This window comes from Bubalus bubalis, chromosome 7 (genome assembly GCF_019923935.1).
Source record: "Bubalus bubalis isolate 160015118507 breed Murrah chromosome 7, NDDB_SH_1, whole genome shotgun sequence".
In the NCBI taxonomy this organism is placed as follows: domain Eukaryota; kingdom Metazoa; phylum Chordata; class Mammalia; order Artiodactyla; family Bovidae; genus Bubalus; species Bubalus bubalis.
The window spans coordinates 3,666,138-3,693,598 of record NC_059163.1 but is presented as its reverse complement, the minus strand read 5'-3'; the positions used below and the strand labels follow the sequence as shown (position 1 = coordinate 3,693,598).

At 55.9% G+C, this 27,461-nt stretch overlaps 1 protein-coding gene across 5 annotated transcripts in view; it reads right to left on the bottom strand.

Moving 5' to 3' along the window:
- Window positions 1-4,664: 4,664 nt before the first annotated feature.
- Window positions 4,665-27,461, bottom strand: part of AFAP1 (actin filament associated protein 1) — a 149,347-nt gene continuing 126,550 nt past the window's right edge. For 3 of the 5 annotated variants that reach the window (XM_025289636.3, XM_044945611.2, XM_044945613.2), the window contains 6 exons: window positions 25,319-25,436; window positions 19,334-19,448; window positions 14,880-15,044; window positions 12,973-13,163; window positions 11,555-11,719; window positions 4,665-8,052 (listed from right to left, as the gene is read on the bottom strand). In XM_025289636.3, the coding sequence (XP_025145421.2) occupies window positions 7,996-8,052; window positions 11,555-11,719; window positions 12,973-13,163; window positions 14,880-15,044; window positions 19,334-19,448; window positions 25,319-25,436 (811 nt within the window). In that variant the 3' untranslated portion in view covers window positions 4,665-7,995. Of the gene's footprint in view, window positions 9,554-11,554; window positions 11,720-12,972; window positions 13,164-14,879; window positions 15,045-19,333; window positions 19,449-22,057; window positions 22,325-25,318; window positions 25,437-27,461 lie in introns of all 5 variants that reach the window. The other 2 variants (XM_044945614.2, XM_044945612.2) reach the window with 2 other exon arrangements.

The window sequence follows — 27,461 nt, the reverse complement described above, 5'->3', positions numbered from 1 at the left end:
CTTTGTGACCACATGAACTGCAGCACACCAGGCTTCCTCGTCCTTCACCATCTTCCTGAGTTTGTTCAAACTCATGCCCATTGAGCTGGTGATGCCACCCAACCTTCCCATCCTCTGTCGTCCCATTCTCCTCCTGCCCTCAATCTTTCCTAGCATCAGGGTCTTTTCCAATGAGTTGGCTCTTCGAATCAGGTGGCCAGAGTACTGGAGCTTCAGCTTCAACATCAGTCCTTTCAGTGAATATTCAGGACTGATCTCCTTTAGGATGGACTGGTTGGATCTCCCTGCAGTCCAAGGGACTCTCAAGAGTCTTCTCCAACACCACAGTTCAAAAGCATCAGTTCTTCGGTGCTCAGCTTTCTTTATAGTCCAACTCTCACATCCATACATGACCACTGGAGAAACCATAGCCTTGACTAGAGGGACCTTTGTTGACAAAGTGATGTCTCTGCTTTTTAATAGGCTGGGAGCCATGCGTATTCCACAGGAAGTGGCACAACTGCACCAGCAGCTGCCGGGCGCTCACCTCCGGCCCTCAGGCGGAAAAACTCAGGAGAACCCGGCGGGGCTGTGGGCGGAGCCCCCGCCCTGCGGCTCCCAGGTCCTGGATGGCGGCCTGCAGTTCCTCTGGGGCCTAAGACTGCTTTGTTTACTGTTTTAGGAGGAAGAGAACTTTTGATGGAGTTGGGGGGCGGGGTCCCTGCCCTGGGAACCGCTGGGTCTGGAAACCAGGAGGAGATGCGTCCTGTGGACCGGGCTGTATCCCCAACGCTGTCAGGAGCCATCACAGCAGAAACCCTCTGACCCAGGCAGAGGCCGAAGCTCCGCCAAACTCTCAACCCCAGGACCCCGGTTCTGGCAGGGGGGCCTCCATGGCACTGGGGATCCCCAGGAACCTGCCTGGGGTGGGAGCCAGTGTCCACCACCCCCAGAGTGTGCGGGCTCCCCGCCCAGCCCCAGCACTGCCTCTGCCCGCGTGCTGCGTGCACACCCGTGGGGAGGTTGGGGGCGAAGCCCCTTACAGACTCAGGTTGGCATCAGGCGTCACGGCTGCAAGCTCCCCTGGGCTCTGGGGGCTCCGGGTGTGTGACCGTCTAGATCTGAGAGGCAGCAACAATGCTCCCCACTGTCGCGGTGACTCCAGTCAGTCTTGAACCGCCAGGCCCAGCAGTGTTTATGGCTTGATCCACAGAGGCCAAGTTGAGAACTTAGTGGCATGTCCGTGACCCCAAACCTAGGGACACCGGGATCAGTGAATCACACCAAACACCTCCTGGGCTCTCCTCCTCCAGAGTCGCCTTCATCTGGCCCGGGTTCGGGGGAGATGGCTCCTGTTCTCAGCGGCCAACACAGAGTTTTTCAAGAAACACCCCCTGTGCCGGGAACCCCCCATCCTCCCAGGGTCGGTGTGGGAGTGTCCCCGGGGACCCCTGAGTCCCCTGATCCAGAGGGGTGGGGATGGGTCTTCGGTGCCTCCCATGGAGGGTTGGCCGTGGCTGGAGTCTGTCGCCACCAGAAGACGGGGCGGTGGCGGGGGAGTGTCTTCGTGGCATCTCACCATTTATAATTACGTGTTTATTAGCGAGGTCGCCCGGGTCACACACGCGTCCATCACCGGCTCTGGTGAGGAGCCGGTGCTGACAGTCATGTTTATAGAGTTCTGTGTCCCCAGGGCCCCAGGCGCCGTGGGGGTTTCAGTAAACCGTCCCCGAATGAGGAAATGAATGCATGATCAGTTGAAGTAAAGGACAGTGTTTATCCTGCTGGAAAGAGAACCCACGGAGGAAAGGATTTCCATTTGACGAGAGTCTTACGGAGGCTGTAGGACGTTTCACGGACGGGCATCTCCCATCACACGATACTCAGCGAGCCTTTCCCACAAACTGGGGTGTTCAAACCGTAGGTTTTATCATCGCCCAGTACGGGGGCTGCGGGGCGGGTCAGGAGGTAAGTCTGTCACAGTCCCCGTTCCCCGTAAGGCGGCACCACGTCAGGCCGGGCCAGGCCTCGCAGGGAAGCACCCGGGGCCAGTCAGGAGCCAGAGGCAGGGGGAGATGAGGACAAGCGCCTTCATTCACTGCAGTTTCACAGGAAGGAAAGGGGCTGGGCTGGCCTGAGTAATCTCGGCAGACTCTGGGACCAGGGTGGCACCCGGCCCGGGGGCGATGAAGTCAGGGGATAGTGGTCCCGGAGCATATGAACCTCATAGAGGAGGTGGCTGGGGTGTGGACTCTGGACGGGTCGCTGCACACGTGAAAGCGGTGTTTGCGGGCGATGTCTCGAAGAACTGAGTGGTCCCTGGAAGGGCCGTGCCTCCAGGGTCAGCAAGGCCCCAGCTGTCAAAGCCTCAGAACAAGGCAATCTCCAATGCCCTGCCCTCCACCCCTGGGCGTGCGGGCTGTCCCAGGCCACACTGACTTCTCGGTGTCCAGGACCGACCCCCAGGCCTGGAGGTAAGTCCGCCTGACCTGCTTCATCATCCCTACTTGCCTCCTGCTCTGTTTTCTGGCTAACTGGTCCCTGAAAAGATAGTCATTTTTAACAGCATCGTAAAATTGATGAAGTCCCCATCATAAAAGTTCCTGGGTCACAGACAGCAGCTCACGTTTTCCCTGCCTCCCCTTAAAGAGCCGGGCTCCTGATTTATGCCGATCAGGGCTTCCTGTCACCTGCTCCCAGAATTATAGCTGGAGGTATAACTGTCCCCAAGTTTGTCTCCGTTGGCTGTAGAAAGCAAAACCAAGAACTCTGGGGTCCCTTTTGCTGAATTTTAAAAGAGATGAAAGAGGCACTTCCTTCGCGTTTGCAAGCCTGCCAGGACATGGCCCATGTGCAAGCCAGAGGAAAAAGCATCAGTTAAAGTCGGTTCTAATGAAGCTTAACCGGGCCCCTCGCCGAGCAGAACCACCCGCCGCCATTGGACAGCGAACGGTGGGCAGAGGACTGCCCTGGCGGACGGCTTGGAGGGCAGAGGCCAGCTGAGAGCATGCGGGCCATCACCTTCCTGTCGTTTAAGGGGGCCTGGAGAAGTGAGCTTACCTGACTCAGGGCGGTTGCTTCCTTCTAGCAAAGGAAGGGCCCTCATTATCAGGGGCACAATACCCAGCCCAGTCCCAGGGAGGGGAGAGTGAAGGTGAAGGAGGCCCCCCCGGGTCACCTGATCCTTGACCTCTGAAAGGGGGTCCAGGGACTTCACTGGTGGTCCAGTGGTTTAGACGCCACAGTTCTAACTCAGGGGTGTGGGTTCAAGCCCTGGTCGGGGAACTAGGATCCCGTATGCTGCATGCATGGCCTGGCTAAAAAAAAAGTCCTGAAAGGTTGGGTCCTGGTGGGTGATGACTTGGGTCTCCGAGTCACACAGAGACACAGGCCACCCCTCCTCGGTGACCCAGGCGTCCTGCAGAGCCCAAGCTGACACTTTCTTCTTGCCACTCTGGCCAAGCTCTGTTCCCCTGGGTTCCATGTCAGGCGGCAGGTTGGCCAGCCCTCGGGGCTCCTCCGTCTGAGCTCCATCAGCCCTCAGTGGGCTGTGCACCGGCAGTGGCCCTTCTGCTCCTGGCCCTGAGGTCAGAGCGCCACACGCGCCTGCCCTCCCCCTGGCAGTGGTCTTTCTAAAACCAGAAACCTGGCCATCCCCCCCACTCCACCAAAAGGCTTGGATGCTCTCCACAGAGGCCCCGCCCCAACCCCCATCTGCAGACAGGAGGCCCGCGGCCTGATCCCGCCCACTCTCTGGACCTGCGCTCACCCGCCACCACGGTCTCCTGTGGTGCCCCTCTCCCCCTGCTGAACTCTTATTTAAACACCACGACCCAGCTCAAATACCCACCCTGCAAAAGTCAAAGTCACTCAGTCGTGTCTGACTCTTTGCGACCCCATGGACTATATAGTCCATGGAATTCTCCAGGCCAGAATACTGGAGTGGGTAGCCTTTCCCTTCTCCAGGGGATCTTCCCAACCCAGCGATTGAAGCCAGGTCTCCCACATTGCGGGCGGAATCTTTACCAGCTGAGCCACAAGGGAAGCCCTGCAAACCCCACCACCAAATGCAGCAACCTTAAAGGCAGCTGCTCCTTCTCCTGTGGTTCTGGAATACTCCACACTGCGGACATGACTGTCTCCCTGGCTGGAGCAGGCACCCTGAGAACCAGAGTCACTTCCCATCGGCCCTGTTTCTGGCGCCGGGCACAGAGCTGCATTCAGAAGGGACACAGATGCTGCCTGATCCAAGTATTTGGGTCCTTGGGCTAAAAGCTACTAAAAGCACTGTGCTTCTTTCATGAAAGATTTTTGCCAAAGAAACAAAACACATGCCCCACCTCGACCCCTCCTTATACCACTTCTCAACCCAGCCAGCAAAATGAAAGCGTTAGTCTTATTCAGTCATGTCCAAGTCTTCACAACCCCATGAACTGTAGCCCACCAGGCTCCTCTGTCCATGGGGATTCTCCAGGCAAGAATACTGGAGTGGGTTTCCATTTCCTTCTTCAGGGGATCTTCCCGACCCAGGGATCAAACCCGGGTCTCCTGCATTGCAGGCACTTTCTTTACCATCCGAGCCACCAGGGAAGCCCCGGAAAGCAAAATGCCTTGTTGGTAAAACTCCATCCACTGGACAGTCCTTCCCGTCCGCCCACTAACCAAGTCAGTCAAGACACGGAGGCTGGATTGGGAGAGTCGAGTTTATTAGCATACACAAAGATGGCACGCCCGAGGGCGCCAGTCTGCGGGCTACACCGTGTAAAACTGTAGAAAATCCATAGCAAAGCAGAAAAGTCAAGTGAAGCTATTACAAAATCGGGCAAATGGACTGAAAATGAGTATTTCCAATGTGAGTCTCTTCTGATAAATTTTTTTTTTTACTTTATGAATTAAATACATGGTGAAACAGTGAAAATATATTTACAGTTATTTAAAATGGACATTGCCAACATATTTAATTAAAAAAAACCTTTCCCGTTTCTTGCCTGTTTCAAAGAGAATTTTAAATATGACTTTAGCTTTTAAAAAATACAATAAGGAAATAATTACATTCTTAATATGAAAACATCTTACAACTCACAGCCATGGTCAATTAACGCTGAACACGCATAATTTAAAAGTTGATGTTAAAGTTTAAAGTTAGTGTTTCCTTTCTTTTTAGAAAAAAAGAAAATCAAAGATTATCTTATTAAAAACACCTCTGGTCCCTAAGAAATATGATCTGATGATTCTATCTGGAAAGTTTCTTCCATGGCAATGAATAGAAATACCTGGTGATGCTTGTCTGCTGTCAAGCTGGGTTTATCTGGAAGGACATAACTGGATTATTTCACAAAAGATGGGGTGCACGTGAGGCCAACATTCCCTGCGCATGAGCTCTCTCGTCTTCACCAAGGACACAGGACAGGCAGTCCTGCTCCAGCTTGGGGCCCACCAGGAGGCTGCTTCTTTTTTTGGGATGCTGAGCTGTGTGTAGTATGTGTATGTGTGTGTGTGGGTGGGGGCATGAAAATGTTAATTTATTTCTAGTTTATTTCACAGTATCAACCCAGTCCATCGTGGGGATAAAAAGAAGACAGTAAGGACAACAAGAACAACAAAATACCCTCTTTAAAACTGGGCCATGGTCTGAAATTACTATTTTTGCATTAAAAAACCTTAATTTGGGGGGGGGGGGAGGAGAGAAAGGCAAGAGTTTAATACTGAAGTGTTGCTGAGCGGAGGTGGAGGCGCCCGGGCGTCCTGCTGGCTCCTGGAGGAGCTGTCGCTGGGCGGAGCGGCCGGGCTGGGGTACAGACATGTTGGGGAGGCCCTGCCCGAGTGCCTGTCCCTGGGCCAGGCTGCAAAGGCTCCAGTCCCAGGACAGATGCTGGTGAATAATCAGAGAAGGCTGCCCGTGGGCAAACTTTACATTTCCTTCCAAACAGGGTGCTGACACATACTCTTCGGGAAAGAAAGGCTGGGGCCACAGACAACAGCATTCTGCCCACAACCCTCGGGCCCAGCCCAGCTTCGGCCCTGCGCCCTCCCCTGGGAAACACAAGCCCAGCAGTCTGTCTCAGTGAACAGGAGCCTGAAACCCCTCACTGGGGGGCCGGCCTCCAGGGCCAGGACACACGCCTTTAACTTTCTGTGACAGATTTTTTCGAGTTGGCATGTCTCCAGCCCATCAGAGTCATCTGGGTTTTCACGAAAACACCCCAAACTAGCTCAGGGACCGGGGAGATGGACAAGGGGACGGTCCAGCTGGACAAAGCCAAGGTGTGCGAACCGAGGGGCCATGACTGGTTCTCCACGGTCCCCGGGAGGAGGGCCTGGGGAGATGCGTGTGCGGGTGCCCCGCCCGCCAGGCTCCCGCAGACGGCTGTCGGGAGGCAGGGCCACCGCTGGCTCCTCAGACCCACAGACTGGCCCTGCTCGACCCTCGGTGCCTGGGAGGAGCGGCCCTCTCCACCTCCTGAGCCCACGTCGAGGGTGACGTGGCGTGCCCTCTATGTCTGTGCAAGAGGTTGGTGAGTGAATGAAAACTCTATAGAAATGTAGTATAGGCTGCCCACCCCAGTATCCTTGGGCTTCCCTGGTGGCTCAGCTGGTAAAGAATCCGCCTGCGATGCAGGAGACCTGGGTTCCATCCCTGGGTTGAGAAGATCCCCTGGAAAAGGGAGAGGCTACCCGACTCCAGTATTCTGGCCTGGAGAATCCCATGGACTGTATAGTCCATGGGGTCGCAAACAGGCGGACACGACTGAGCGACTTTCACTTCACTTCATAAAAACGTGAAAATGAAAGGATTTTCAAGGTTGATGAACCCTTGCCAAAACACAGCCAGGAACAGAAGCCTGAGAGGCTGATGGTCGCCCCACCCTAAGGGAAGGACCTCGAGACCCCAGGGAGGGGACCGTCTCACACCAGGGCTCTGGTCCGGCCACCACGTTCATCTCATTTCGGTCAGGATCCTATTTGGCAAGCACTCTGTGACCATGACTGTCTGTTGGAGGGATGGGGACATGGCCCAAGGATCCGCTTCTCCCAGGGGATGGGGGCCTGCACCCCAGAGCAAGGGTCCAGGCCGGCTGCCTGTCCCCCGAGGCTGGCTCGGTCACCACTGCCTCCTGGTCTCCCCCGGGGCGAGGGGGCACGTTTCGGGTGGGCTACAGAGATAGCTGTCGCTGCCAGGATTCTGACAGGATGTCCACGGTGTGTCTAATATGTACAGATATAAATTAAAACCTATACTTACTGAACATATACAAATAAATAACTTATTTTGAAGCAAATGCCTTAACTTTCTGATCGAATCTAAGATGTCGAGGGACACACACGACATCACACAGCCCGACGCCGGCAGCCTTGACCCCCACGGGGCCCGTTTTACGTGGCTTCGGGGAACAAGACAGGGTTGAATCCTCCGTTCTCTTTAAAAGGCTTATGGTTGTGAAAGTGAATTTAAAAACGTGGGTTTTTTAGGCAGGAAATACATAACCGGGAGTCTAAAGACCAGGGCCCAAATCCTGCCTCTGGTATCAACCGCTGTCCTCAGGTGCGACCCACAGAGATGGTCGCAGTGACCGCTGCCAGCCGGCCCACTGCTGGTTGACTCTGCCCACCTGCACCAGGATAAGATCACCTTTTCCCTTCTCAGTAACAGTTGAAGTCTGACCACCGTCTTGGACAAAGTTGGCTACCAATCAGAGGAGCCGGAGAGCCACGACGGAGAACGTTCATTTGACCGCAAGGCAGTGAGAATCTACAGCAGCTCACAGTTTATGGAAGCTCAGCTTCATATGATGCCATGTGGTCCCGCCTCCTGCGTGGACGGGAGAGCGGGGGGTGGGGGGCAGCACTGGGGAGATGGGCTCCTCGCTTCCCACCTGGCTTTCCGGGGGCGGGGTCACAGGTGCGGGTGAGACGCGCCCCACCTGCTGTATCAACTACGAAGGATGAACCTGAGCGTTGGGCGCCAGGCCGCAGCTTGCAGACCAGACAGCCGGCTTTGCGAGAAATCCAGGCTTTTCAGGTGGACTCCGGGGAAACAGGCTTCCCTGATGGCTCGGATGGTGAAGAGTCTGCCTGCAAGGCGAGAGACCTGGGTTCGATCCCTGGGTCGGGAAGATCCCCTGGAGAAGGTAATGACAACCCACTCCAGTACTCTTGCCTATAAAATCCCATGGATAGAGGAGCCTGGTAGGTTACAGTCCATGAGATCGCAAAGAGTCAAACACGACTGAGTGACTTCACATGGTCCAGGTAAACAGCTTCCGGTTCTGCTGCGAAATTCCTAGGCACCAAGACCATTGCCCTGCTCTGGTCGGTAAAGCCAGCCAGGGCCCGTGCCAGCCTCGGGGGCCACTCTGACCCTGCTGGCGACAGCAACCTTGACCGTGTGGCCTGCAGAAAAAGTGAGCACCAGGACGTGGTCACAGGACGCTGCCTGCTCGCTTACCGCTCCTGTATCTGACGACAAACACCCGTGGGGCAGCGGACGCCAGGCCCGCTCCGGCGGCGGGGGGCAGAGAGCCCGTGCACGCATGTGACTGGTCCTTCGGTCAGCGTGCAGGGGGCTCCAGGGTGACTAAGGCTGTCCTGGGCAGTGGCCACGCTTCCCACAAGGAGTATTCCTGAGAGGTCCGTCTGCAGATGGGAGGGCTGGCCTGGTCCTCAGACCCAGATGACCTCCACCTGTGGACGGGCCTGTCCCCATCACGTCTCAGGCTCCAGAAGCATCCCACAGGAGGCAGACAGGGATGCTGCAAGAGGCCCTGCCTGGAAGCCAGGCCCCTGGGGAACGAGTGTGACTGTCAGCCTGAGGCCGCCCAGGGCTCTGAGACCACACGCCGGCTCTGAGGGGGTCGATGGGGCGTGGATGCTGGAAAAAGCAGGAAAGGACACACACAACGTGAAGCCCCAAGACCCTCTGCCACCCTTGCAAAGCGGGACAGACCATTAACAAAACATGGCCCAGAAGCTCTGGCAAGCCCTGGGCGCTAGGTGCAACCCAGGACACAGAGAGGACGTTTCCTTAAGGCCTAAAGGAGAGTGTCCTGGTGACAAAATCATCTGTTCGTAAAATGTTCGTAAAAACAGATAGAAACTGCTTCACAGCATAGCTCGGTGGTGACTTTACCAGGTGTGGGGGAGGCGCTTGTGAGACTCAGGGGGCAATGGGGGGGTGGGTGGGGTGTCCCCAGGGTGCCTGGCCGAGCCGCAGGCAGCCGGAGGCCCACGCTGCGCCCAGTGTGCAGAGCGTGTCTGCGTCGAGGTCCCTGCGGGTCTTCGGTCTGGAGGGGCGGGGACGGGTGGAAGCCGCCGTCTACCTGGGCTGGAAGCTGTGGCTTCTTCATCTGCCGGAGGGGGAGGCTCCCCACCTTCCATCCCTTGCCGTCTTTTCACAAATGAAGTTGGAAGCCAAAGAGTTACAAGTAAATCTCTTTACAGGGAACCATTATACAGTAGAGAGGATATGCGCGGTGGGCCCGGGTCCTGGCACCGGAGCGCAGTCGCAGGGCGGCCACTCAACGCTGCGAGAACCGGGCATCCTCCGGCTCTATGTCCCGTTCTTCAGCTCCCATTCCTGCCAAGTGAGGGGACAGGGGGTATGTACAGGTCCACAGGGCACGCCTGGGGCCGGGGCAGGCCAGGCCACCTCCCGCATGCTCTGATGCCCAGACGGGGAGGATGCGGCTGCCCAGAGCTGGACGTCGGGGCCCGTCAGCCCTCCTCACACTGGGAAACCCTGTGACAGGCGACCTGCCACTCCCCAGCTTTCGTGGGCACACCCTCTCACACTCAGAGCAGCCCTCTTCGGGAGTCGGGCATTACCCTAGGAACACTGCCTGGGATGACAATTCTCGATGAGAACCCAGGATGAGTCAGAGGAGTCCCAGAAAGAAAGGCCACGGTGGGAGCAGAGACCACACGTGCGATGCACTCACAGGTGGACGGACGCTCCCAGCGGCCGGGCCGGGCCACCACCCCTTTCCCCCAGCCACAGCTCCCCAGTCACTATGCTCGGGAGTCTCGGGAAAACCCCGCTCAACCCCATTCCGTCAGGGAGGCCCTGGGCTGGTCTGATTGGCCAGCTGTGCGTCTGCTGCAGCCAAAACCACACATGTTACGTTTATCGTGAGGGGGACGCGCAGAGCACGGGCAACTGCATGGCGAGGGCAGGCCCTCGAGACGGAGCCTTCCAGAGGCTGCAGCTACAGAACCGTAATACACTGGTTTCTTTGACAGTAAAGAAAAAAAAGGGAATATTTTTATCGCATTTCCCTTCTGCAAATAATTAGGGGGACTTTATGGGACAGCTCGATTCTAAATATCTCTCAGGCAAAACATATTCCTCTGCAAACTAAGGATACTTAACGGATGCCAAGGAAAGATGGAAGGCAGGAGGAGAAGGGGACAGGAGGAGACGGCTGGATGGCATCACCGACTTGATGGATGTGAGTTTGAGCAAGCTCTGGGAGTTGGTGATGGACAGGGAAGCCTGGCATGCTGCAGTCCATGGGGTTGCAGAGTTGGACACAACTGAGCGACTGAACTGAACTGAAGCAAAGTAACCAATGGCACACAATCATTCTTTTCCCCAAATTTACCAACACACACAGGCTCGGTCGAACGCGTGTGCTATGAAGGCAGACAGTGCAGATGCTGTTTATAACCGCCACCGTCACGGACCCGCCCGTGAACGCAGCAGCGAGCGGCCGGTGCTCAACACTCTGGCTCTCATCAAACACCAGACCCACTTTCCAGAAAACAGTATCTCCCAGCCGATCTGCCCTGGGCTCCAAAACCGCCAGAGAACAAAGGTGACGGCAGCTCGGAGAGGGTCCCAGGGAGAGAGGGGAGGGCGGCCGGCCTCCACGTTCGTCGGGACAGATGAAACTCATCCGGATGAAGCAGGGTGACTGGACCAAGCAGGATGCTTCCACAGCACACACTGTCAGCTACACCATCCAGGACTGTGTACTTTGATAATCTATAGTTTTTTTGTTGTTTAATTTTCTGAGATTTTAAGTTTGGCATCAAAACTTTTCAGTGGGCAGTGCCAGCGAACAGCTGAAAGGCACGACAGGATGGCCCCTCGGGCAGAGGTTTATGGGGTGAGGGTGGGGAGGCTGGGGAGGAGTTGGAGAAGAGCACACCTCGACTTTTTTTTTTTGTTTTAAGGATCCCGTTGGTCACCTGGCCAATCTCTGCTTCATCAATGAAGATACAAGTCAGAAGAAGCCAGGAGGCAGAACCAGAGCTGCAGACTTTCCTGACAACAGATGGCGTGGGCCTAGAGACCAGGTCTTGGCCGTTCCTGACTCTGAAAGGACGGCTTCCTGAAGGAGGGTCTGACTTTAGAAAAGAACTGGGAAGATACTCGTGGAACAGTATCTAATATACAGAAGCTGTAGAACCGGATGAGGAGGCCATGCTTAGCTCCTTAGCCCCCACATCCCCAACAAGCTCAGCGCTGAAGTGCCCCCACCCCTCCTGCCTGCATTGGCGCTGGGGTCGCCGCCCCCCAGGATACCTGCTCCCCTTCAGCACTGCCGCTCCCCCAGCGGGCGGGGTGGGCGCTCACCTTGGCCTTCCGCAGCACGTGGCCCCGGCAGGGCGAGTTGCCGGGGGCCGGCCGGCTCTTCTTCAGGACGGCCGCACTGTTCACAGGCAGCGGGCCCTCTGCGTCGCTGGTCTCACAGCTGGACATGGGCGAGTTCTCCAGAGTCCGATGCCTGAAAACCGGAGACTGTTAACAGAAAGAGGAGGCGCTAGGTGAGGTGCGGGTTCCAGGTCCACAGTATTTTCCATGAGGGAAATGTTTGATGCAGAAAACGGGCTTGGGAAATAGGCAAAAATGACAAGCGAAGAACTGATGCTCTCGTGTGGTGGTGCTGGAGAGGACTCTGGAGAGCCTCTTGGGACCGCAAGGAGCTCCGTGCAGTCAATCCTAAAGGAAACCAACCCTGGACATGTACTGGAAGGGCTGATGCTGAAGCCACGGGGTGCCCCTCCCGGTAGTGGCCACAGTCCAATTTGGAGGATGCCTGACCGCTTACAGCACGGTCTCCACAGGTCAGAGCAAGTCCTGAGATGCAGCGGAGCGAACCTGCGGTCACCCGGTCCCCAGTGAGATCGCAAGCTGCTCCTGTAATTTGCTGTCCTTCCCCAAACGAGGTCTCGAGGACTGACCACCCTGTGCTCGCTGCGTAACGTGTGATGTAGAACACTAGTTAGATCGCATAGAACGTCATTTTAGGAGGACAGTGCTTCAGTGACCATTCCCAGGGGTCGCTGAGAACCGCCCCCTCCAGGGGCTGCAGCCAGCTTTCCCCACGTTTTCCTTCACTTGGAAATGCCTTCAAAGGCCACTCTGGCTGAGGGGTGGGGTGGGGAGGAGGGAGCCGCTCCGTCCACCCCCTGGGAAGCCGAGCTGGGCTCTGAGGGAGGCAGCCTGTGCCCTCCCCCAGGACAGGTGCGCCTCATGGCAGCCACTGTTCCCAGGCTGTGGTCAGGGTGGGGACAAGGCAGAGAGCCGCACGCGGGCAGATGGCAGCTCTGGGGTCCCAGGAGGGGCCCTCCAGAGAGAGGAGCAGACCCGAGGTAGGGCACAGGGAAGGAGAGCTGACAAGAGGGGGCTGAGTGGGAGACCCTCGAGAGGAAGGGAGGACCCCAGAACGTGGGGTCACCCCAGACACCGAGAGCAGTGATCGGCACCCAGAGACATGACATCACACAGAAAAAACCTGACCAACCCAATATTGTACTCAGATGTTGCCAAAGGGAAGAAAACAACTTGGGGTTTCCACCACCTTTGAAAAAAAGTTCAGTGAGACAGAGAAGAAAAAATTCAGGGTCCGTGACCTTGAAACACAGCCAAGGAACGTGTTTCGGGCGGGCACGTGAGCTGTGTCTTGGCGAAGCTGACGCTGGGGCACAGGGATGAGTCGCAACCTGGGAGAGCATGCCCGGCCCCTCTCCCGGGGAGCGGGTGGACTGTACCTGTGGGCTGGACGTCCCTGAGCGGGGCTCGATGGCCAGCCCCAGGGTGATGCCGCCGGCCAGCGCCTTCTTGAGGCTCTCCTTGACCTCCGTCAGCTCCAGCTCCAGGTTGACACGCTCCGTCTCCTTCTGCTTACACTCCTCCTCCAGCTTCTTCAGCTTCTCTTCCAGGACCACCTGGGTCTTCCTGCCTGGAATCCCAGAGGAACACTACTGCTCCAGCTGAAGGCAAATACTTCCAAGCATCCGAGGATGGACGTTCGGGACCCCCTGCGAGGCGCTCGGCCCAATCCTGGGGTTCTTGCTCCCCACCCAACTAGAGTCTTTCCCACCAAACTCCAATCCAGCACTTCCTGAAAGGAACAGGGTCCCTTCCCAAACGCCCCCCTTCATGCAGCTGGGAGAATATGGACTGGGAAGTAGAAGACCTTGATGCTCACAAATGGCAGGAATTTGGGGCCTGGACCTCAACACCCTCATTTTAAACTGAGGAATTTGGACTAGGTGGCTCCCAAAGATGTCACTGACTTGAAACGTCTGAATATTTTTCTGTTCTCATTTTTTTCTACTCGAGTCATCTTATTTGCCCCTGTGCTCAAAATATAATACAGCTCACATCCCCATGGAATACGGCACATTCGCTGTATTTATCTTATTTGAAATGTGTCGTGGTGACATGGGAGGGCAGATAATGCGCCCATTGCACAGATGAGGAAACTGACTCCAAGGATTGACCAACTGATGGGCAGGCCCCAGCCTGGCGCCTGGCAGCACATGAAGGCTCTCTTCTCCCAGGCCCGAAGCTGGTCTAATCTGTCCGCACCTTCACTAACCTGCAAACTGGAAACACGGAGCGAAGGACTCTCCTCCCGTCCTGCTGACCTGGGGGCTCCCGTTCAGGTCTCTGCCTGAGCCTCTGATCCCTTTCCCTGTCCCAGGGTTGAGGGGGGTGCATCTCACCCTCCTGCCCCTCCTACAGGCTGTCTCAGACCGGCACACACCGGCCTCCCATCCTTTAAGCTCTGAAAGCGCTTTCCTTCTTAAAAAAATCACCTAGGCGCAAAGTCAGGGATGGCTGGAGCTGCCTACTAACTGCTGCACATCCGCCAGCTCCTCCAGCGCAGACGCCGATGCAGAGCAGGAGCTTCCAGCTCCTCCAGCGCAGGCGCCGATGCAGAGCAGGAGCTTCCCCTCCAAACCACCCTGGTCTCTGAGTCCCTCCTCCTCACCCCTACCCCTGACCCGAGGCCAAAGGATCACAGTTGACAGCGTCATCCTCGCCCCAGGATCAGACTCAGCCCTGAGCGGAGAGGACAGACGTTTTTGCAGCACCCACCCCAGAGCCAGGCACTGCTCGCCCAGCTCCCCCGGGGAGGAGGCCTGACCTACAGGAGGCCTGACAACAGGCCTGACCTAGAGACAGACGGGCTGCAGTCCACACGGGGGTGTCCTCCTCCTCCCTGACCCCCCGGGGTTGCTCCCGTCCCCCTGGGCTCTTCCCAGATACCATCCGCAAGTGCGCCACCTCCCCGCGCTCGCTGGTCCCTCTGCAGGGAACAGGGGGCTCCTTCCAGCCCCACAGGGGGCCTCCCACCTGGGCTTCTGTGGACGATGTGTCGTCCTGCTGAGACAGCCGTCACAGCCAGGGACCAGAGCTCTGGAGCCCTGGGGCTCATGCCCCCGACAACCCGACCGTCAGCACCCGAGGCTGGGACAGCTCCCGGCACCCACCCGGGCCCCAGCCAGGGGGCCCCGTCCTGCCTGGTCCTTACTCCACACCGTGGCCCCCGCCCCGGGCTTCCAGCAAGGCTTCCGAACTGCGAGAAGCACCGCGTGGAAGGACGAGAGCCTGGTGAGGGGCAGACCCTGTGCGGAGGTGCTGGCCCCGCAGAAGGGGCCCCGCGTACCGGTGTTCACTTCGATGGCCGCCCTCAGCCCCTTCCTCTCCTTGCGCAGCTGGGCCAGCCTGTCTCGCAGGCCCTCCCGCCTCTTCAGCAGCTCCTCCTCTTTGGCCTGTAGCCGCTTGGCATCTGCTTCCACCCGGTTCTTGCCATATTTGTACTGGTCGGCATCTTTCAAACAAGAAAGCGTCGGTAGGAAATTAGGTTTAACCAAGCAGATGACGGGCCAATTCATAAAGCCCGTTTAGTCCACCAGCTCCATAAAATAAACTCAAAGCGAGTCATTTTGCTAATCTAACGAGGAAAAAGAATAGGACGGGTTTGAACCAAACAGAAAAGTGACTGGTTCCGATGATCCGATATTCTTTGAAACGAATTTCAAAGATGAAAACAGGATGTTCGGTTCAAAATCACTCAGTCATGTCCGACTCTTTGCGACCCCAGGGACAGTACGAAAAGGCAAAAAAAAAGAAAAGGATATTAGGAAATTTCTTTAACTCCTCCCATTGAGACAGGATGCCACGTATACTCTTCAGTAAGGTCGAGAGTGAACCAAACGTTCTGCCATCTGAGAAGAGGGGTCTCTCGGCGCCAGAAATAATCTCCCGGTGCCCGCAGCGCTCTCAGCGTCACGTCTGAGCCTGACTACGGCGCTGCTGGCGCTTCTACCGGCTCTGCCGGCACCTGTGCCCCTGCAGGAGTGGCAGGGCCGCCCTGCGTGCACAGAGCGCACAACAGGGATCTGCTGGCACGTGGACTCGTGAGAGAGGGAAGGGGCACGCAGAGCCGCGTCTGGAGCCCGACGGCCTGGGAGGGGCTCCCAACTTGCCGCCCGTGCTGTGTGGCTCCACAAGGCACTGCCTCGCTCTGTGCCCGTTTCCTCACCTGTGCGACGGGGGGAGCGAGAGGGGCAGTTCACAGGGTGGTGGCTGTTTGTAGTCGTTCAGTCGTGTCTGACTCTGTGACCCCGTGGACCGTAGCCCACCAGGCTCCCTGCATCCATGGGAATCTCCAGACAAGAATACTGGAGTGGGGTGCCATTTCCTCCTCCCGGGATCTTCCCGACCCAGGGATGGAATCGGAGTCTCCTGTGTCTCCTGCCATGTAAGGTGGATTCTTCACCGCTGAGCCACCAGGGACGCCCTCACAGGGTTGTTTTGAGGGGTAAATTAACACTCATCAGAACTCTGAGCAAGCACAGAATGAGCACTAGGTAAATAAATGCTCATTAAACACAGAGCGGAAAACTGAGCAGAGAGGAAACTAGCCTTAAGGACAATTGAGAGGCTTGGCCAACCTCACACCAGCTAGTATCACGTTAGGCCCTGCGCCTGTGCTCGTCTCCTCTAACTACGCTGCCTTACCAGAATAGTCAGGGCTCACAGTTCTGTGAGAAGACTCTCGAGAGTCCCTTGGACAGCAAGGAGATCCAACCAGTCCATCCTAAAGGAGATCAGTCCTGAATACTCATTGGAAGGACTGATGCTGAAGCTGAAACTCCAATACTTTGGCTACTTGATGTGAAGAGCTGACTCATTGGAAAAGACCCTGATGCTGGGAAAGATTGAAGGTGGGAGGAGAAGGGGACAACAGAGGATGAGATGGTTGGATGGCATCACCGACTCAAAGGACATGACTTTGAGCAGGCCCCGGGAGACAGTGAAGGACAGGGAAGCCTGGCGTGCTGCAGTCCATGGGGTCGCAGACTGGAACATGACCGAGCGATGGAACGATTCTGTAGCTCCCAGGGTCTTCCGATGCCCCTGAAGCTAACCGCTCACACCTGACAACTCAGGGCCCCCGCACCCCCGCCCTTGGGCACTCACGTCCCACGAGACACCACAGTGGTTTACTTGCATGTCTGACACTGTTACTAAACTGGAAATGACTTCTGGGGAGAAGCCGTGGGGGAGGAAAGGGGTGTCATGCTCAATAATGAAGGCAGTGGACGAGGGAAGAGGTGATGACTGTGGGCCAGCAATTAGTCTCCCGGAGCCTCAGCTTCACCCCCCATAAAGCAGAAGTGCTAAAGCCTACCTTGTGCGTTAAAAAAAAACCAACACAATCATTGCCTACTAAACTCCACCCTCTGACAGGACCACGTGATGCCCGGGCGGTGGTGGATGCTCCCCGGCAGCTCTCATCCCGGTCAGCGATATCGGAGTCCCCAGAGCCCTGTCCACCCTCCCAGGCAACGGTGAGCCCTTTCCAGCCACTTCTAGTGCCGCTCCTAAACCCAGCATTCACCAGCTCTTGCAAGGCAAACCATGGTGCCCGCATGAAACTGCATTACGGAAGCAGGTACACAGCCATCAATCTGGGCTCAATCTTCCCCTCACTAAAAACCCACACCAACGCCCCCCTCCCTGCCCCAGAGGATGATATTAAAAGGATCACAGCGTGAGAATGACCAAGTCAACAACCTGAAACGCAAGGGGCTCCCCTGGTGGTCCAGGGCTTAAGGCATCGCCTTCCAATGTAGGGGGGCCCTTCAATCCCTGTTTGGTGAGCAAAGATCCCACGCGTCTCAGGATCAGAAAACCGCAACATAAAACAGAAGCAATATTGTAAGACACTCAATATAGACTTTTAAAATGGCCCACATCAAAAAGAAAAATCTTAAAAAGGCTTGAAAGAAAAGCACTGCTCTCGGGAGCGTAGATACCGCATATTCTACAAATAGAGCGCAGTCCAAACTCAGCCGGCTCGTTTCCGATCTAAGCTGTTTCCTGACAAAGCTGTGTACAGTCGCCTACTGCCTCCCGCATCATTTGGTCCCCGTGAAATAAATGCCATCCGGGATGCAATGCAACAGGCTGACGTGGCAAAAACAGACTGCAATTTCTCTTTTTTCATCACTGGATGTCACCAAAGGTAGCAAGGATTCCCTACCGAAGGCCTCGTGAAATAAGGAGAGCGATTGGGAAACAGAACAGGAGCGGGTGCTGAGAGATGGAGGAGGCACATTTCCTGCGCCCAGGCCCTGCAGCACAGGGGACTGCAGATATGCTACTCTGTCCCCACCTGCCCCTCCCCAGGAGGGCCTAAGACACTGTAAGAACACCTGACTGCGTGAGGGAAATAAGATCTGCCCGGAAAACGAGGTCAGAAAGAGCACTTTAAACAAGTGACGATGAGGAGGCCCAGCGGGGGAGTGAGACCGTGTCTGAGGAGAAGGGCAGAGCCGGGGAGCTGACGTACGGGAGGCCCGAGCTTCCCCAGGGCAGGCGCTGCGAGCCCCCCGCAACGACAGTGGGCCCGTGCACACCCGAAGCCAAGCACGAAGCCCCGTCTCACCTGCCGCGTGCTGAGTCTGAAATCAAGCCCCCGGCACTCAGCGTGGTCAGCAGCCAGGTGCCGAGTCACGTGGAGTTGGGGCTACTACCTTGAGGGAGCTACGCCGAGCCCAGCTCAGAACGTGTCAGCCCGGCTTCCCAGGTGGCCATGTCAGACTGAGCTCTTAACTCCCACGTTCCTCCCAGGGAAACTTCCCCAACAGGCCCACATTCAGCGAGGCACTCCAGGGCCTGCTGAGAGCCCGTGCTGAGGCCTATCTGGAGCAGTGTCTGCCTGCGGGACCCTCAGGGACAGAACCCCGGGCGCCCACCGCCTGGTCTTCCGTCTGCAGCCCCTGCCCGACTTGGCTGGATGAAGAGTGATCCAACACAGCCAGGTCTGAAGCAAATACAAATGCGTACGCCGACCAAGGCCCTGGAGGCACGCGTCTGTGGATCACGAAGGATGCTGGGCGCAGGCGGGCTCCTCTGCTCAGTCCAGCCCCTGCCGGATCTGCAGCCTGGAAACCCGGTCCATGCACGGGTTCGGGGAGACCTCGGGGAGCCTCATCAACTCCCTGAACCTGCGTCTACACTCGCACAGTGGGGTGGACGATGCCACCGCCCCGATCCAGGGTGGGGCCGGGGGGACGACACGGCAGGAGAGAGAGCACAGTGGGGTGGGGGGAGCAGGACGCCTTACAGACCCTGAAAGGCTCCTGCGGTCTGAGGGACACACGCTACCCTCTGGTTTCAGCCAGAGGCCCCGGCTGACCGTTTCTATGCCTCCCACACACAGAGACTGAGCTCAGACAGCTTGAGACTCAACCCAAGCGGCTCACCCGGTAGACTGGGGACACCGACGGAGGAGTCTGACCCACTGACCAGGACCCCTCACAGCAGCACCACCTTCCGAACCCAGAAGCAAGTCTACAGCTGAACCAGCTCTGTCTGCTTGTGTATGCAGCAGCCTAAGAGCCAGGTTAAAAGTCACGGCCATTCTGCAACCCAGCAGACAAGGAAGGATCTGGGTGTGAACGGATCTCTCTCTCCAATTGCCCACCCCGCCCCCCGCAAGACCTGGCACTCTCCACCTTCCCAGGTGGGAAGGGAGACAGCCACGCAGCCCCAGCTCTGCATGCTGCACCCAAAGCCAGAACATGGGAGACGGAAGGGTCGACTTACTCGAAGGTGTCCGCTTCACGCCAGCCGCCGAGTCAGCCTTTTTCTGTTGCCCGCTCGGAGCCTTGCCTTTGCCCATGACGCCATTGGAGGCCACGGGGGGCTTCTTACCCTTCGACTGTGGAAATAAACATGTGGGAGAATGAAAAGCAAGCGAACACTTCTGGGGTTTTTTGCAGTCAACTGTTTCAGTCTCTGACTCTTTTGAATGTAGCACAGACAGAAAAAAAGTGCAGGTGTTTAGTAGACACCGGTCTGGCTTCCCAACATTGGACGGCTGTGAACTTCCTGGAGCGGCTAAGAAGGTTCTAGCACCGAGGTTCGGAGCAAACAGGGAACCCTAGGATGTCCTCAGTTGGAGTGCGCCAAAGTTACCCATTTCTACCGGGAGGTGGCGTACGCCGATCAAGACACTGGCACAGACTGTGGGTTTCTGAGGGCACTGGGCTGAGGTTACCGACAGTCTGCTTCCAAGGATAAGCAGCTTTTACTGTGGAGGAATGGTCTTTGGGGAAGCAGCAGACCATGTGCACTTAAGTCTTCAGCTCCCAGGGCTTTATACTGATGTCCTAACTGGATAAATAACTACCGTTTGATTCGCTCATGGGGTCTGAGGAAGGAAGCAGAAGAAGCTAAATACAGGAACAGTATGAATTGCATTTTAACTCACTACAGGATTTTAGAATAATTCAATGTATCCCTACTTCTTTGATGGGTGCAGGCCAACCCGGGCTGCATTCTGCTCAAGGGATGTGTGCGCACCTTAGCTGGGCCATGGATCCAGTTAGACGGTCAGGCTGACAGCACACGTCTGCCCAGGCGCCTCCATACGCACGTTTCTTACTGCTGGGGGCCTGGGTTTGCGGGGGGCCGGGGCGGGGCTTCGAATTCCCACTCCATCATTTAGGAGGTGTTGAGCGCTTCATGAACGCATTCTGAGCCTGCGTGCTCATTTGAAAACGTAAAGACACGGATGCCACCCACAGGGCTCCTAAAAAGCTTAAACGACACAGCGCCCACACCGAGAGCCCGGACGGCAGGTGTGTGTTAAGGGTAGCGGGCCCACCAAACGGCCAAATGAGGGCACGGAGACTGAAGGTAAGCGGCTTGCAAACGTGCTGCCCCCTTGAAAGTAACATGAACAAAAACGAAACACAAACGAACCACATGTCAAGTGATTCCAAACTAATCAGGGGACACTGATACAGTAAGATACGATATTTTGTCCCATCGTTTTTACCAAAGTGAACTCCAATACCAATAAAAAGACAGGTCAATACCTTCACCTAATAAGTCAAGCATGTGACCTGTGAGACTTTTTACCTAAGTGCTCGTAAGTATCAGGGGCTTCCCTGGTAGCTCAGCTGCTAAAGAATCCGCCTGCCATGCGGGAGACCTGGGTTCGATCACAGGGTTGGGAAGATCCCCTGGAGAAGGGAAAGGCTACCCACTCCAGTCTTGTGGCCTGGAGAATTCCATGGACTGTACAGTCCATGGGGTGGCAAAGAGTCGGACACAGCTGAGTGACTTTCACATCACTTTCACTCATAAAAAAACTTTCTATGTAAGTACTTATGTTTGAAGATACACTGGACTGGGCCCTCAGACTCAGTGAATCAGCATCTCTAGCTATTGTTAGAAATAAAACACAGAAATCTCCCTATGTAACTGATAAAAAGAGTGGGTTTGGAAGAACCACTATAAACTATCACACTCTGAAATTCTAGGATCTTACTTGGCATTCATCATTTTCTCAAGATTACCCCAAACACTGGAGGGAAAAGAAAATAGTTTAAAATGTGGTCCTGTGCTTTATGTTTGTAGAGCACTCTTCCAGGCACCGCTTGGATCTTAGTTTAAATGCAACACAAGATTACTGTTCACACTGAAACGCCACAGTGTTCCACACATATCAGGTGTGGGATGGACAGTCGCTCAGTGTCAAGATTCCGGACCACTCAGTGATGATCCAAGAGCCTTATTACCTACTCCATTTTAGGGAGTACACTCCTACACTCCTGACGGGCGCCTACTGCAATCCTGGGGTCAATCCTGCTTTAAGGCCTGGAAGCAGCTGCCAGTAGGGCCCACCCTTCCTCAAGTTCACGCAACCAAAACACAGGAAAGGAAACCGCAGCTCAGAAATCTGAAAACCCACTGCCCTATCCTCTTTAATACTTTGCCTTTAATCCCCAAAACTCACAAAATTCCCTGGGGAACTTTGAATGGAGAGAGAGGGGGGCGCAGGCAAAAGACAAACAACGCAGCCAGGGGCTCGTAGTTGCTGCTTAGTCAATAAGTCGTGTCCGACTCTTTACGACCCCACGGACCGCAGCCCGCCAGGCTCCTCTGTCCGTGGGATTCTCCAGGCAAGAATACTTGGAGTGGGTTGCCATTTCCTTCTCCAAGAGGACCTTCCCGACCCAGGGACTGAACCCAGGTCTCCTGCATTGCAGGCAGATTCTTGACCTCTGAGTCCCCAGGGCAGCCCCCTGAACTAGTCGGGCTGGTACATAAGATGGTTAAAGCTCTGCGTCTCTTGTAACCCGTCCCTGGGTGGCCGGACGCCGAGAGCATTTGCAGATCACACTCTAGCTGAGGGGAAGACTGCGCTCTGCCCGATGGGACTCAGTGACGGCGAGCCGGCGGATACTCTGTCGCCGCCCGGCCCTGCAGGAGAAGCGTGCCTGAGAGACTCGAGGAGACGACAGAATGGGGGTGCTGTACCTGTGAGCTGAGCCCGAGAGACGCCCTCCCCACAGAAGAGGTGTTAGTGACAGACGGGGAGGAGGGCAGGCCGGAGGAGGCGGGGTGTTTGTAGTGGTTACAGGACAGCCTGTCAGGAGACGGCCTAGCAGCCTTCCTGTCAGCGGGAGGGTAGCGAGCAAAGATTTTCGGAGACGGCAAGTTATCGTACAGGACGGCGTTATCATAGAGCGCCTCTTCTCCCAGGCCTCGGCCGCGGGGCGCGGAAACGTCGTCGTCGGGGCCCCACTGGAACACACACAGCGCGTGGTTAGTTGGCGCCCCGGCCGCAGGAAGCAGAGCACAAGAGATGTTATTAGCAAGCACCCCGGAACACGCGTGCATGCCCCACGCTGTTGTCAGCAACACACACACACACACACACACACACACACACACACACACACACACACCCCCGACTAGGTGAACCGATTCAGAAGAGCCTTTCTACCTTTGGGGACTTAAGATTTTCCTTAAATTGTTCCCAGGGTTATTGGCTAATGATATTTTTGTTTTGTTTTGTTTGTTAAAGTGGGGTTGGGGGGATAAAAAAACAAAACTGACATGTCTTTAAAGAACTGGGTTTTGGAAGTCCTCCTGATCCAGGAAGCAAGAACAAAGTGATTTAAGGAAAAGGATGCTGAACTGGGGTCCATCCGGAGATCAGGGGCTCTGGTTCTCCTGAGAAAATGTATTAACTTCTTGATCAGAGACGTGTTAATACGTCCTTCATCACCCGAGCATTGCTGACGGGAGACATATCAATAGTCACTTACACAACAGATTACCGGTGACAGGCGTTGGTTTCTGAAAAAAATCCCCTGGTCAATAGTGCATTTAAGATCCCAGCAAGCACTTTATCTTATTTCACAGTAAAACTGATGTACGATGCACAGAATTCTGCCAGGAATCTTACAAAGTAGGGGAGACTAAGGCACAGAGCTCAGGCGGAGCTGTAGGAGGCAGAGCCGGAGCGAACGGCCGTGCCCGTAACTACACGGCCCTCAAGCATCTGCACCTCAGGCCCCCCCAGGCCAGGAGGGGCTGGGCGCAGACCACCCGCGGACCCTCCCAAGCTTGCCATGCGGGCTTCGGGTGTACGCTCTGTGGGTCACATGACTGCCAACATCCCCCGCATCCCATACTTGGTTAGGCCTGAAGAAAGCGCAATGGCCAAAATCACAGGCTGTTACAAGAAAGAAATCCAATCACCATAGAAAACAGGATGCTTCAAACTATTAATTGATACAATGGCACTACTTCAGTGGAAACCTTTATACAAAGGATTAAAATAGCTACAAGCCACTTTAGAACATGGACATTAAAGTATAAATTAAAACCCAAACTCACAACCACGGCCAGATTCATTTAAGTTTTAAAGGTCTTTATAAATTGCTTTGCATTTAAAAAAAAAAAAGAGAGAGAGAGAAAATATTAATTCATGTACTATACTTATTTTAGTCTATTTTTATATCCTGGCAGAGTTCCTTTCTGCCAGAATGCAATTACGGCCTTTTGTTATAAAAATAGAAAAGGCTTAAAATTTCACCGTAGGAATGTTTTTGTTCCGCTGCAGTCACTTCAGTGTGTCTATTTTTGTGTGCTGGGGACTCATCTATAATCTAAAAATAACAATACATGCAGATAAACGTGGATGTGAGTGTTTCATAATGACAACCTAGCATATATTTGTCCCAGGTTATTAAGATGGTCTAGACGGGACCATCCTCTTCCTAAAATACCAAAGGATTAGGTCACATAGAAAACTTGGAAAACAAGCTCACAGCACCTGCAGGTTAAAAGTGCGTGAGCGCCCGTCAGAAGCTCCTTTTCGAGATGCACGTTCACCTGGGCCTCGGGGAGACGCGAAGGGAAAGAATCACTGAAATTGAAACGCGGCTAAAACGGCAGGTATCGTGGCTCAAAAATATGAACTTTGTCAAACTGAGGAGTGAGGGCACCTCCAAAAGAGAGGGCCTGGTTACCGCGCCCAGGAAAGGGCACGACAGTCTAAAGAGAGGCCTGATCTCCAAGGAGCCCTTAGGCAAGGGAATGGGAAGCCTGAACGCAGGATGCTCCATCACTCACTCCACCTGCCCAGCGACGCGCGGGCACAAGTGCCTCCTCGGTGCGGAGTCTGGGAGCCGGCAGCCTCTCAGCTCCGGGACAGCGGGAGCTGTGCTCGTTCCTGGGGTGCCCGAACCTGCGTGGCATTAACTGGAGCGCGGGGACGGGGGGCCCAGGCGGGCGTCTGTGGAGGTCCTGGCTTTCTCTACACCACTCTGCCCACCATGCGCCCTGGGAGAAACCCCTCTGGGGGCAAGGATCACAAGGGGGCCTTGAGGCAGCGAGACAGAGGCAGGGCTGCGTGTTCTCAAAACATCTGGGGCTGAGGCCAGAGGCTGAGAGGAGCAGACTGTCCCACGCGGTTGGTCTACAACGGTGGGGAAGGCTCCCCCAAGACTAGCAAGTGGACCCCAAGAGCCGGGCCTCCTGGGAAAGGGCCCAGTGCCTGGCCTGGGACCCGCTCCTGTGGGGCCATCACGGGCTTTCCCCGAGCTCCTGGGCCCCGCTCTGCAGGGCGGGCGGCTACGGCCACAGCACGCACCAGAGCCCCTCCAGTCCTGGAGACCCCAGCTGAAGGTGCAGTGGGGATGGGGGGCAAGGGGGCGAATGGCCGGGCCTGATGGGTGGGACAGGACTTGTGTCCCGCCCACCCCAGACCACCCTGGACTCAGTCCAGACTCCCTATTTTTGGGCTCTGCAGCTGGGACGGGATCCCCAAGCCTGCCTACACCCTGACCTTCATGACCTTCATGACCTAATATCGAGCCCCTTTCATCTCAATCCACACTCGAACACGGCCTTGCAGGCCAGGCCGGCTGGCTGGCTTCTCCACTGATGGGAGTCCCAGCTACTCGGAGGCCAGCTACCCTGAGGATGCGGGAAGGTGTCCGGAGCCGGCGATTTGGTCATTACCCCGCGGCAACGTCTCCCTTCTGATGGAGATTTCCGATGGTGTTTGGCTAACGGCATTGATGCGAATGACAAACCGGCTCCTGGGGCCAATGACCCTCGTGTTCACACGTGGATTAAGGTAAATGGGGTGTCAAACACGAGAGAGGTGGGGTGTGGTCTTCATCCTGCCTCTCTCATTTAGGCCAAAAGGAGGGGAAGTCACAGGGACCTGCGGGCGCCCGCCTTCCAGCACAGCCCACCCCCAGCTCTGCCCGCCACACTCACCGAGCCGCTGATGCAGGGCACGTCATCGTAGTGAAGCGCCGTCCCGCTGGGGTGCGCGTAGCCGTTGGAGGTGCTCCCCACGTAGGGGTTAGTGGACAGAACACGCCGGTTCATGAAGCTGAAAGAGAGGAAGCGGGTTACGACCCTGCGGAGGATGACCGAGCCTCCCGGGGCGCTGACGGGTGCCTGGGCTCTGTCCGCGGCTGCGGGTGGAGAAACGTCAGGACCCGGGCAGGACCGGGTGTTCTACAGCCATCAGGGGGACCCTCACCTGCAGGATGGGACGTCATCTGTGCCTGGGACTGCAGCAGAGACCGGGGACGAGCCTGCCGGGGACTCGGAAAGCGGCCCTGCACACGCCTGGTGTGCCACAAATAACCCGGCGTTCAGCAGTTTATAGCAGGGGCTCAGCCTGCTTCTGCCCATAAAGCTTGACCGGAACACCTTTATTTACCAGGACCCTTCACTGATAAACTATGTCTCCTTTTTCTCCACATGCCTTTTTCATGAGCCTGGTAATTCTGGAAGGCAGAGACCATCTGGCCTGCAAAACCGAAGCATCTCCTCTCTGGCTCTTCTCAGGGCAAGTTCATGGACCTTGTTCTAGAAGCGCCTTAGAGCGCCCATCCCACAGCCTTTCTTGAGCTTTGCTCCCTCCTTGAGAGTCTGTCCCCCCCCCGCCCTCCCCGCCCGAACTTCTGGGGGCCTGAGGGCGGCCACCCCCAGCCCTCGGGAGACCCACACGCGTGCTAGTGACTTGCGAGGCTCCGAGCACCAAGCCCACTCCCCGCGCCCCCCGCCCCTCCTGCTCTTCACCCCAGGCTCCCAGTGGCTCTCTGCCAGCAGCTCTGAGACCCCTCTTTCCCAGTCACCCCAAGTAAAGTGTGTCCCCTTCCCCCTCTGCACCTCTCTGCTGTCCCTGCTCCTTCCTACCACTAATCATCCCCTGACATGTGACACAGTGATGTCCGCCTTCCCCACTAGAACCTCAGCTTCAGGAGGACACGGCCTCTACCAGCTCTATTCCTCATGTGCCGGGGTGACAGCCAGCAGATAAAGGCTGCTCAACAAATACGAATGAAGGAAGCAGGGAAGGAAGGAACGTGTGAACGGTCTGTTGGTGGTACAAGTGAAAAACCTCAATGCCGAGGGAAGAACTACCCTGGAGATTCTCCAATTTTCCCAACAGGAAAACCTAAGATAGCCTGAAATTTAAAACAAAACAAAAAATCTGTTTTTTCAAATTTTGCTTTTTCTTGGGATCTTACACTTCTATGGTAAATTTAAAAAACAGGGCAAATGAGCAAAGCTGTGGGCAATAAGTGGGAAGGGGAGACCTGCCTCTCAGACACTTGCGACAAAGCTGCCCTGGGATTCCTGGCTGCTGAGAGAATGAGAGGAAGGGGCTGTACAGGATCCGCCCTGGGGTTAAACCTGCATTTCCCACCCACCCCCTGAGCGCGGGCGGCGGCTCGGGTGCAGTGCTGCCCTCTGCTGGGAGAACACAGAACGCACAGCGAGTCCCACCCGGGGCACACAGCCATCTCACAAGTAACTCTTTCCCTGACACAAAAATGCATATGATTGTTCTGTACTTAAAATACTTTAACGTATATTTAGGAAAAGATGCAGGAGACATGGGTTCAAGCCCTGGGTCAGAAAGATCCCCTGGAGAAGGAAATGGCAACCCACCCCAGTATTCTGGAAATCCCGTGGACAGAGGAACCTGGCGGGCTACAGTCCATGGCGTTGCAAAAGAGGCGGACGGGACTTAGCGACGAAATAACAATGTATAGGAAAAACAGAATACAAGAAAGACAGATTGGATTTGCTTTCAGATACACATTTAACGTTCTCTGGTTTAAACACCCCATTAGAGGGTATTTTGGAGTGAAGGGCTGGTGATGAGAGGCAGGCCACAGGATGACCACCCCAGCCCCACGGGTTGTCTGTGGCCCGATGTGCTCCAATTCTGTGAGCACTGCAGGGCTGTTCCTTGCTCTAGACAGACGCCCTGCCCAGGGGCTGTCTCCTGCCTGGTCTGGGCCTCCGCGCTCCGGCCCCTGCATGGCCCCCACTGGGCACAGATGCCAGGAGGGAGCGTGGACCACGACGGGGGAGGGGGGGGCAGAAGCTCGCTCAC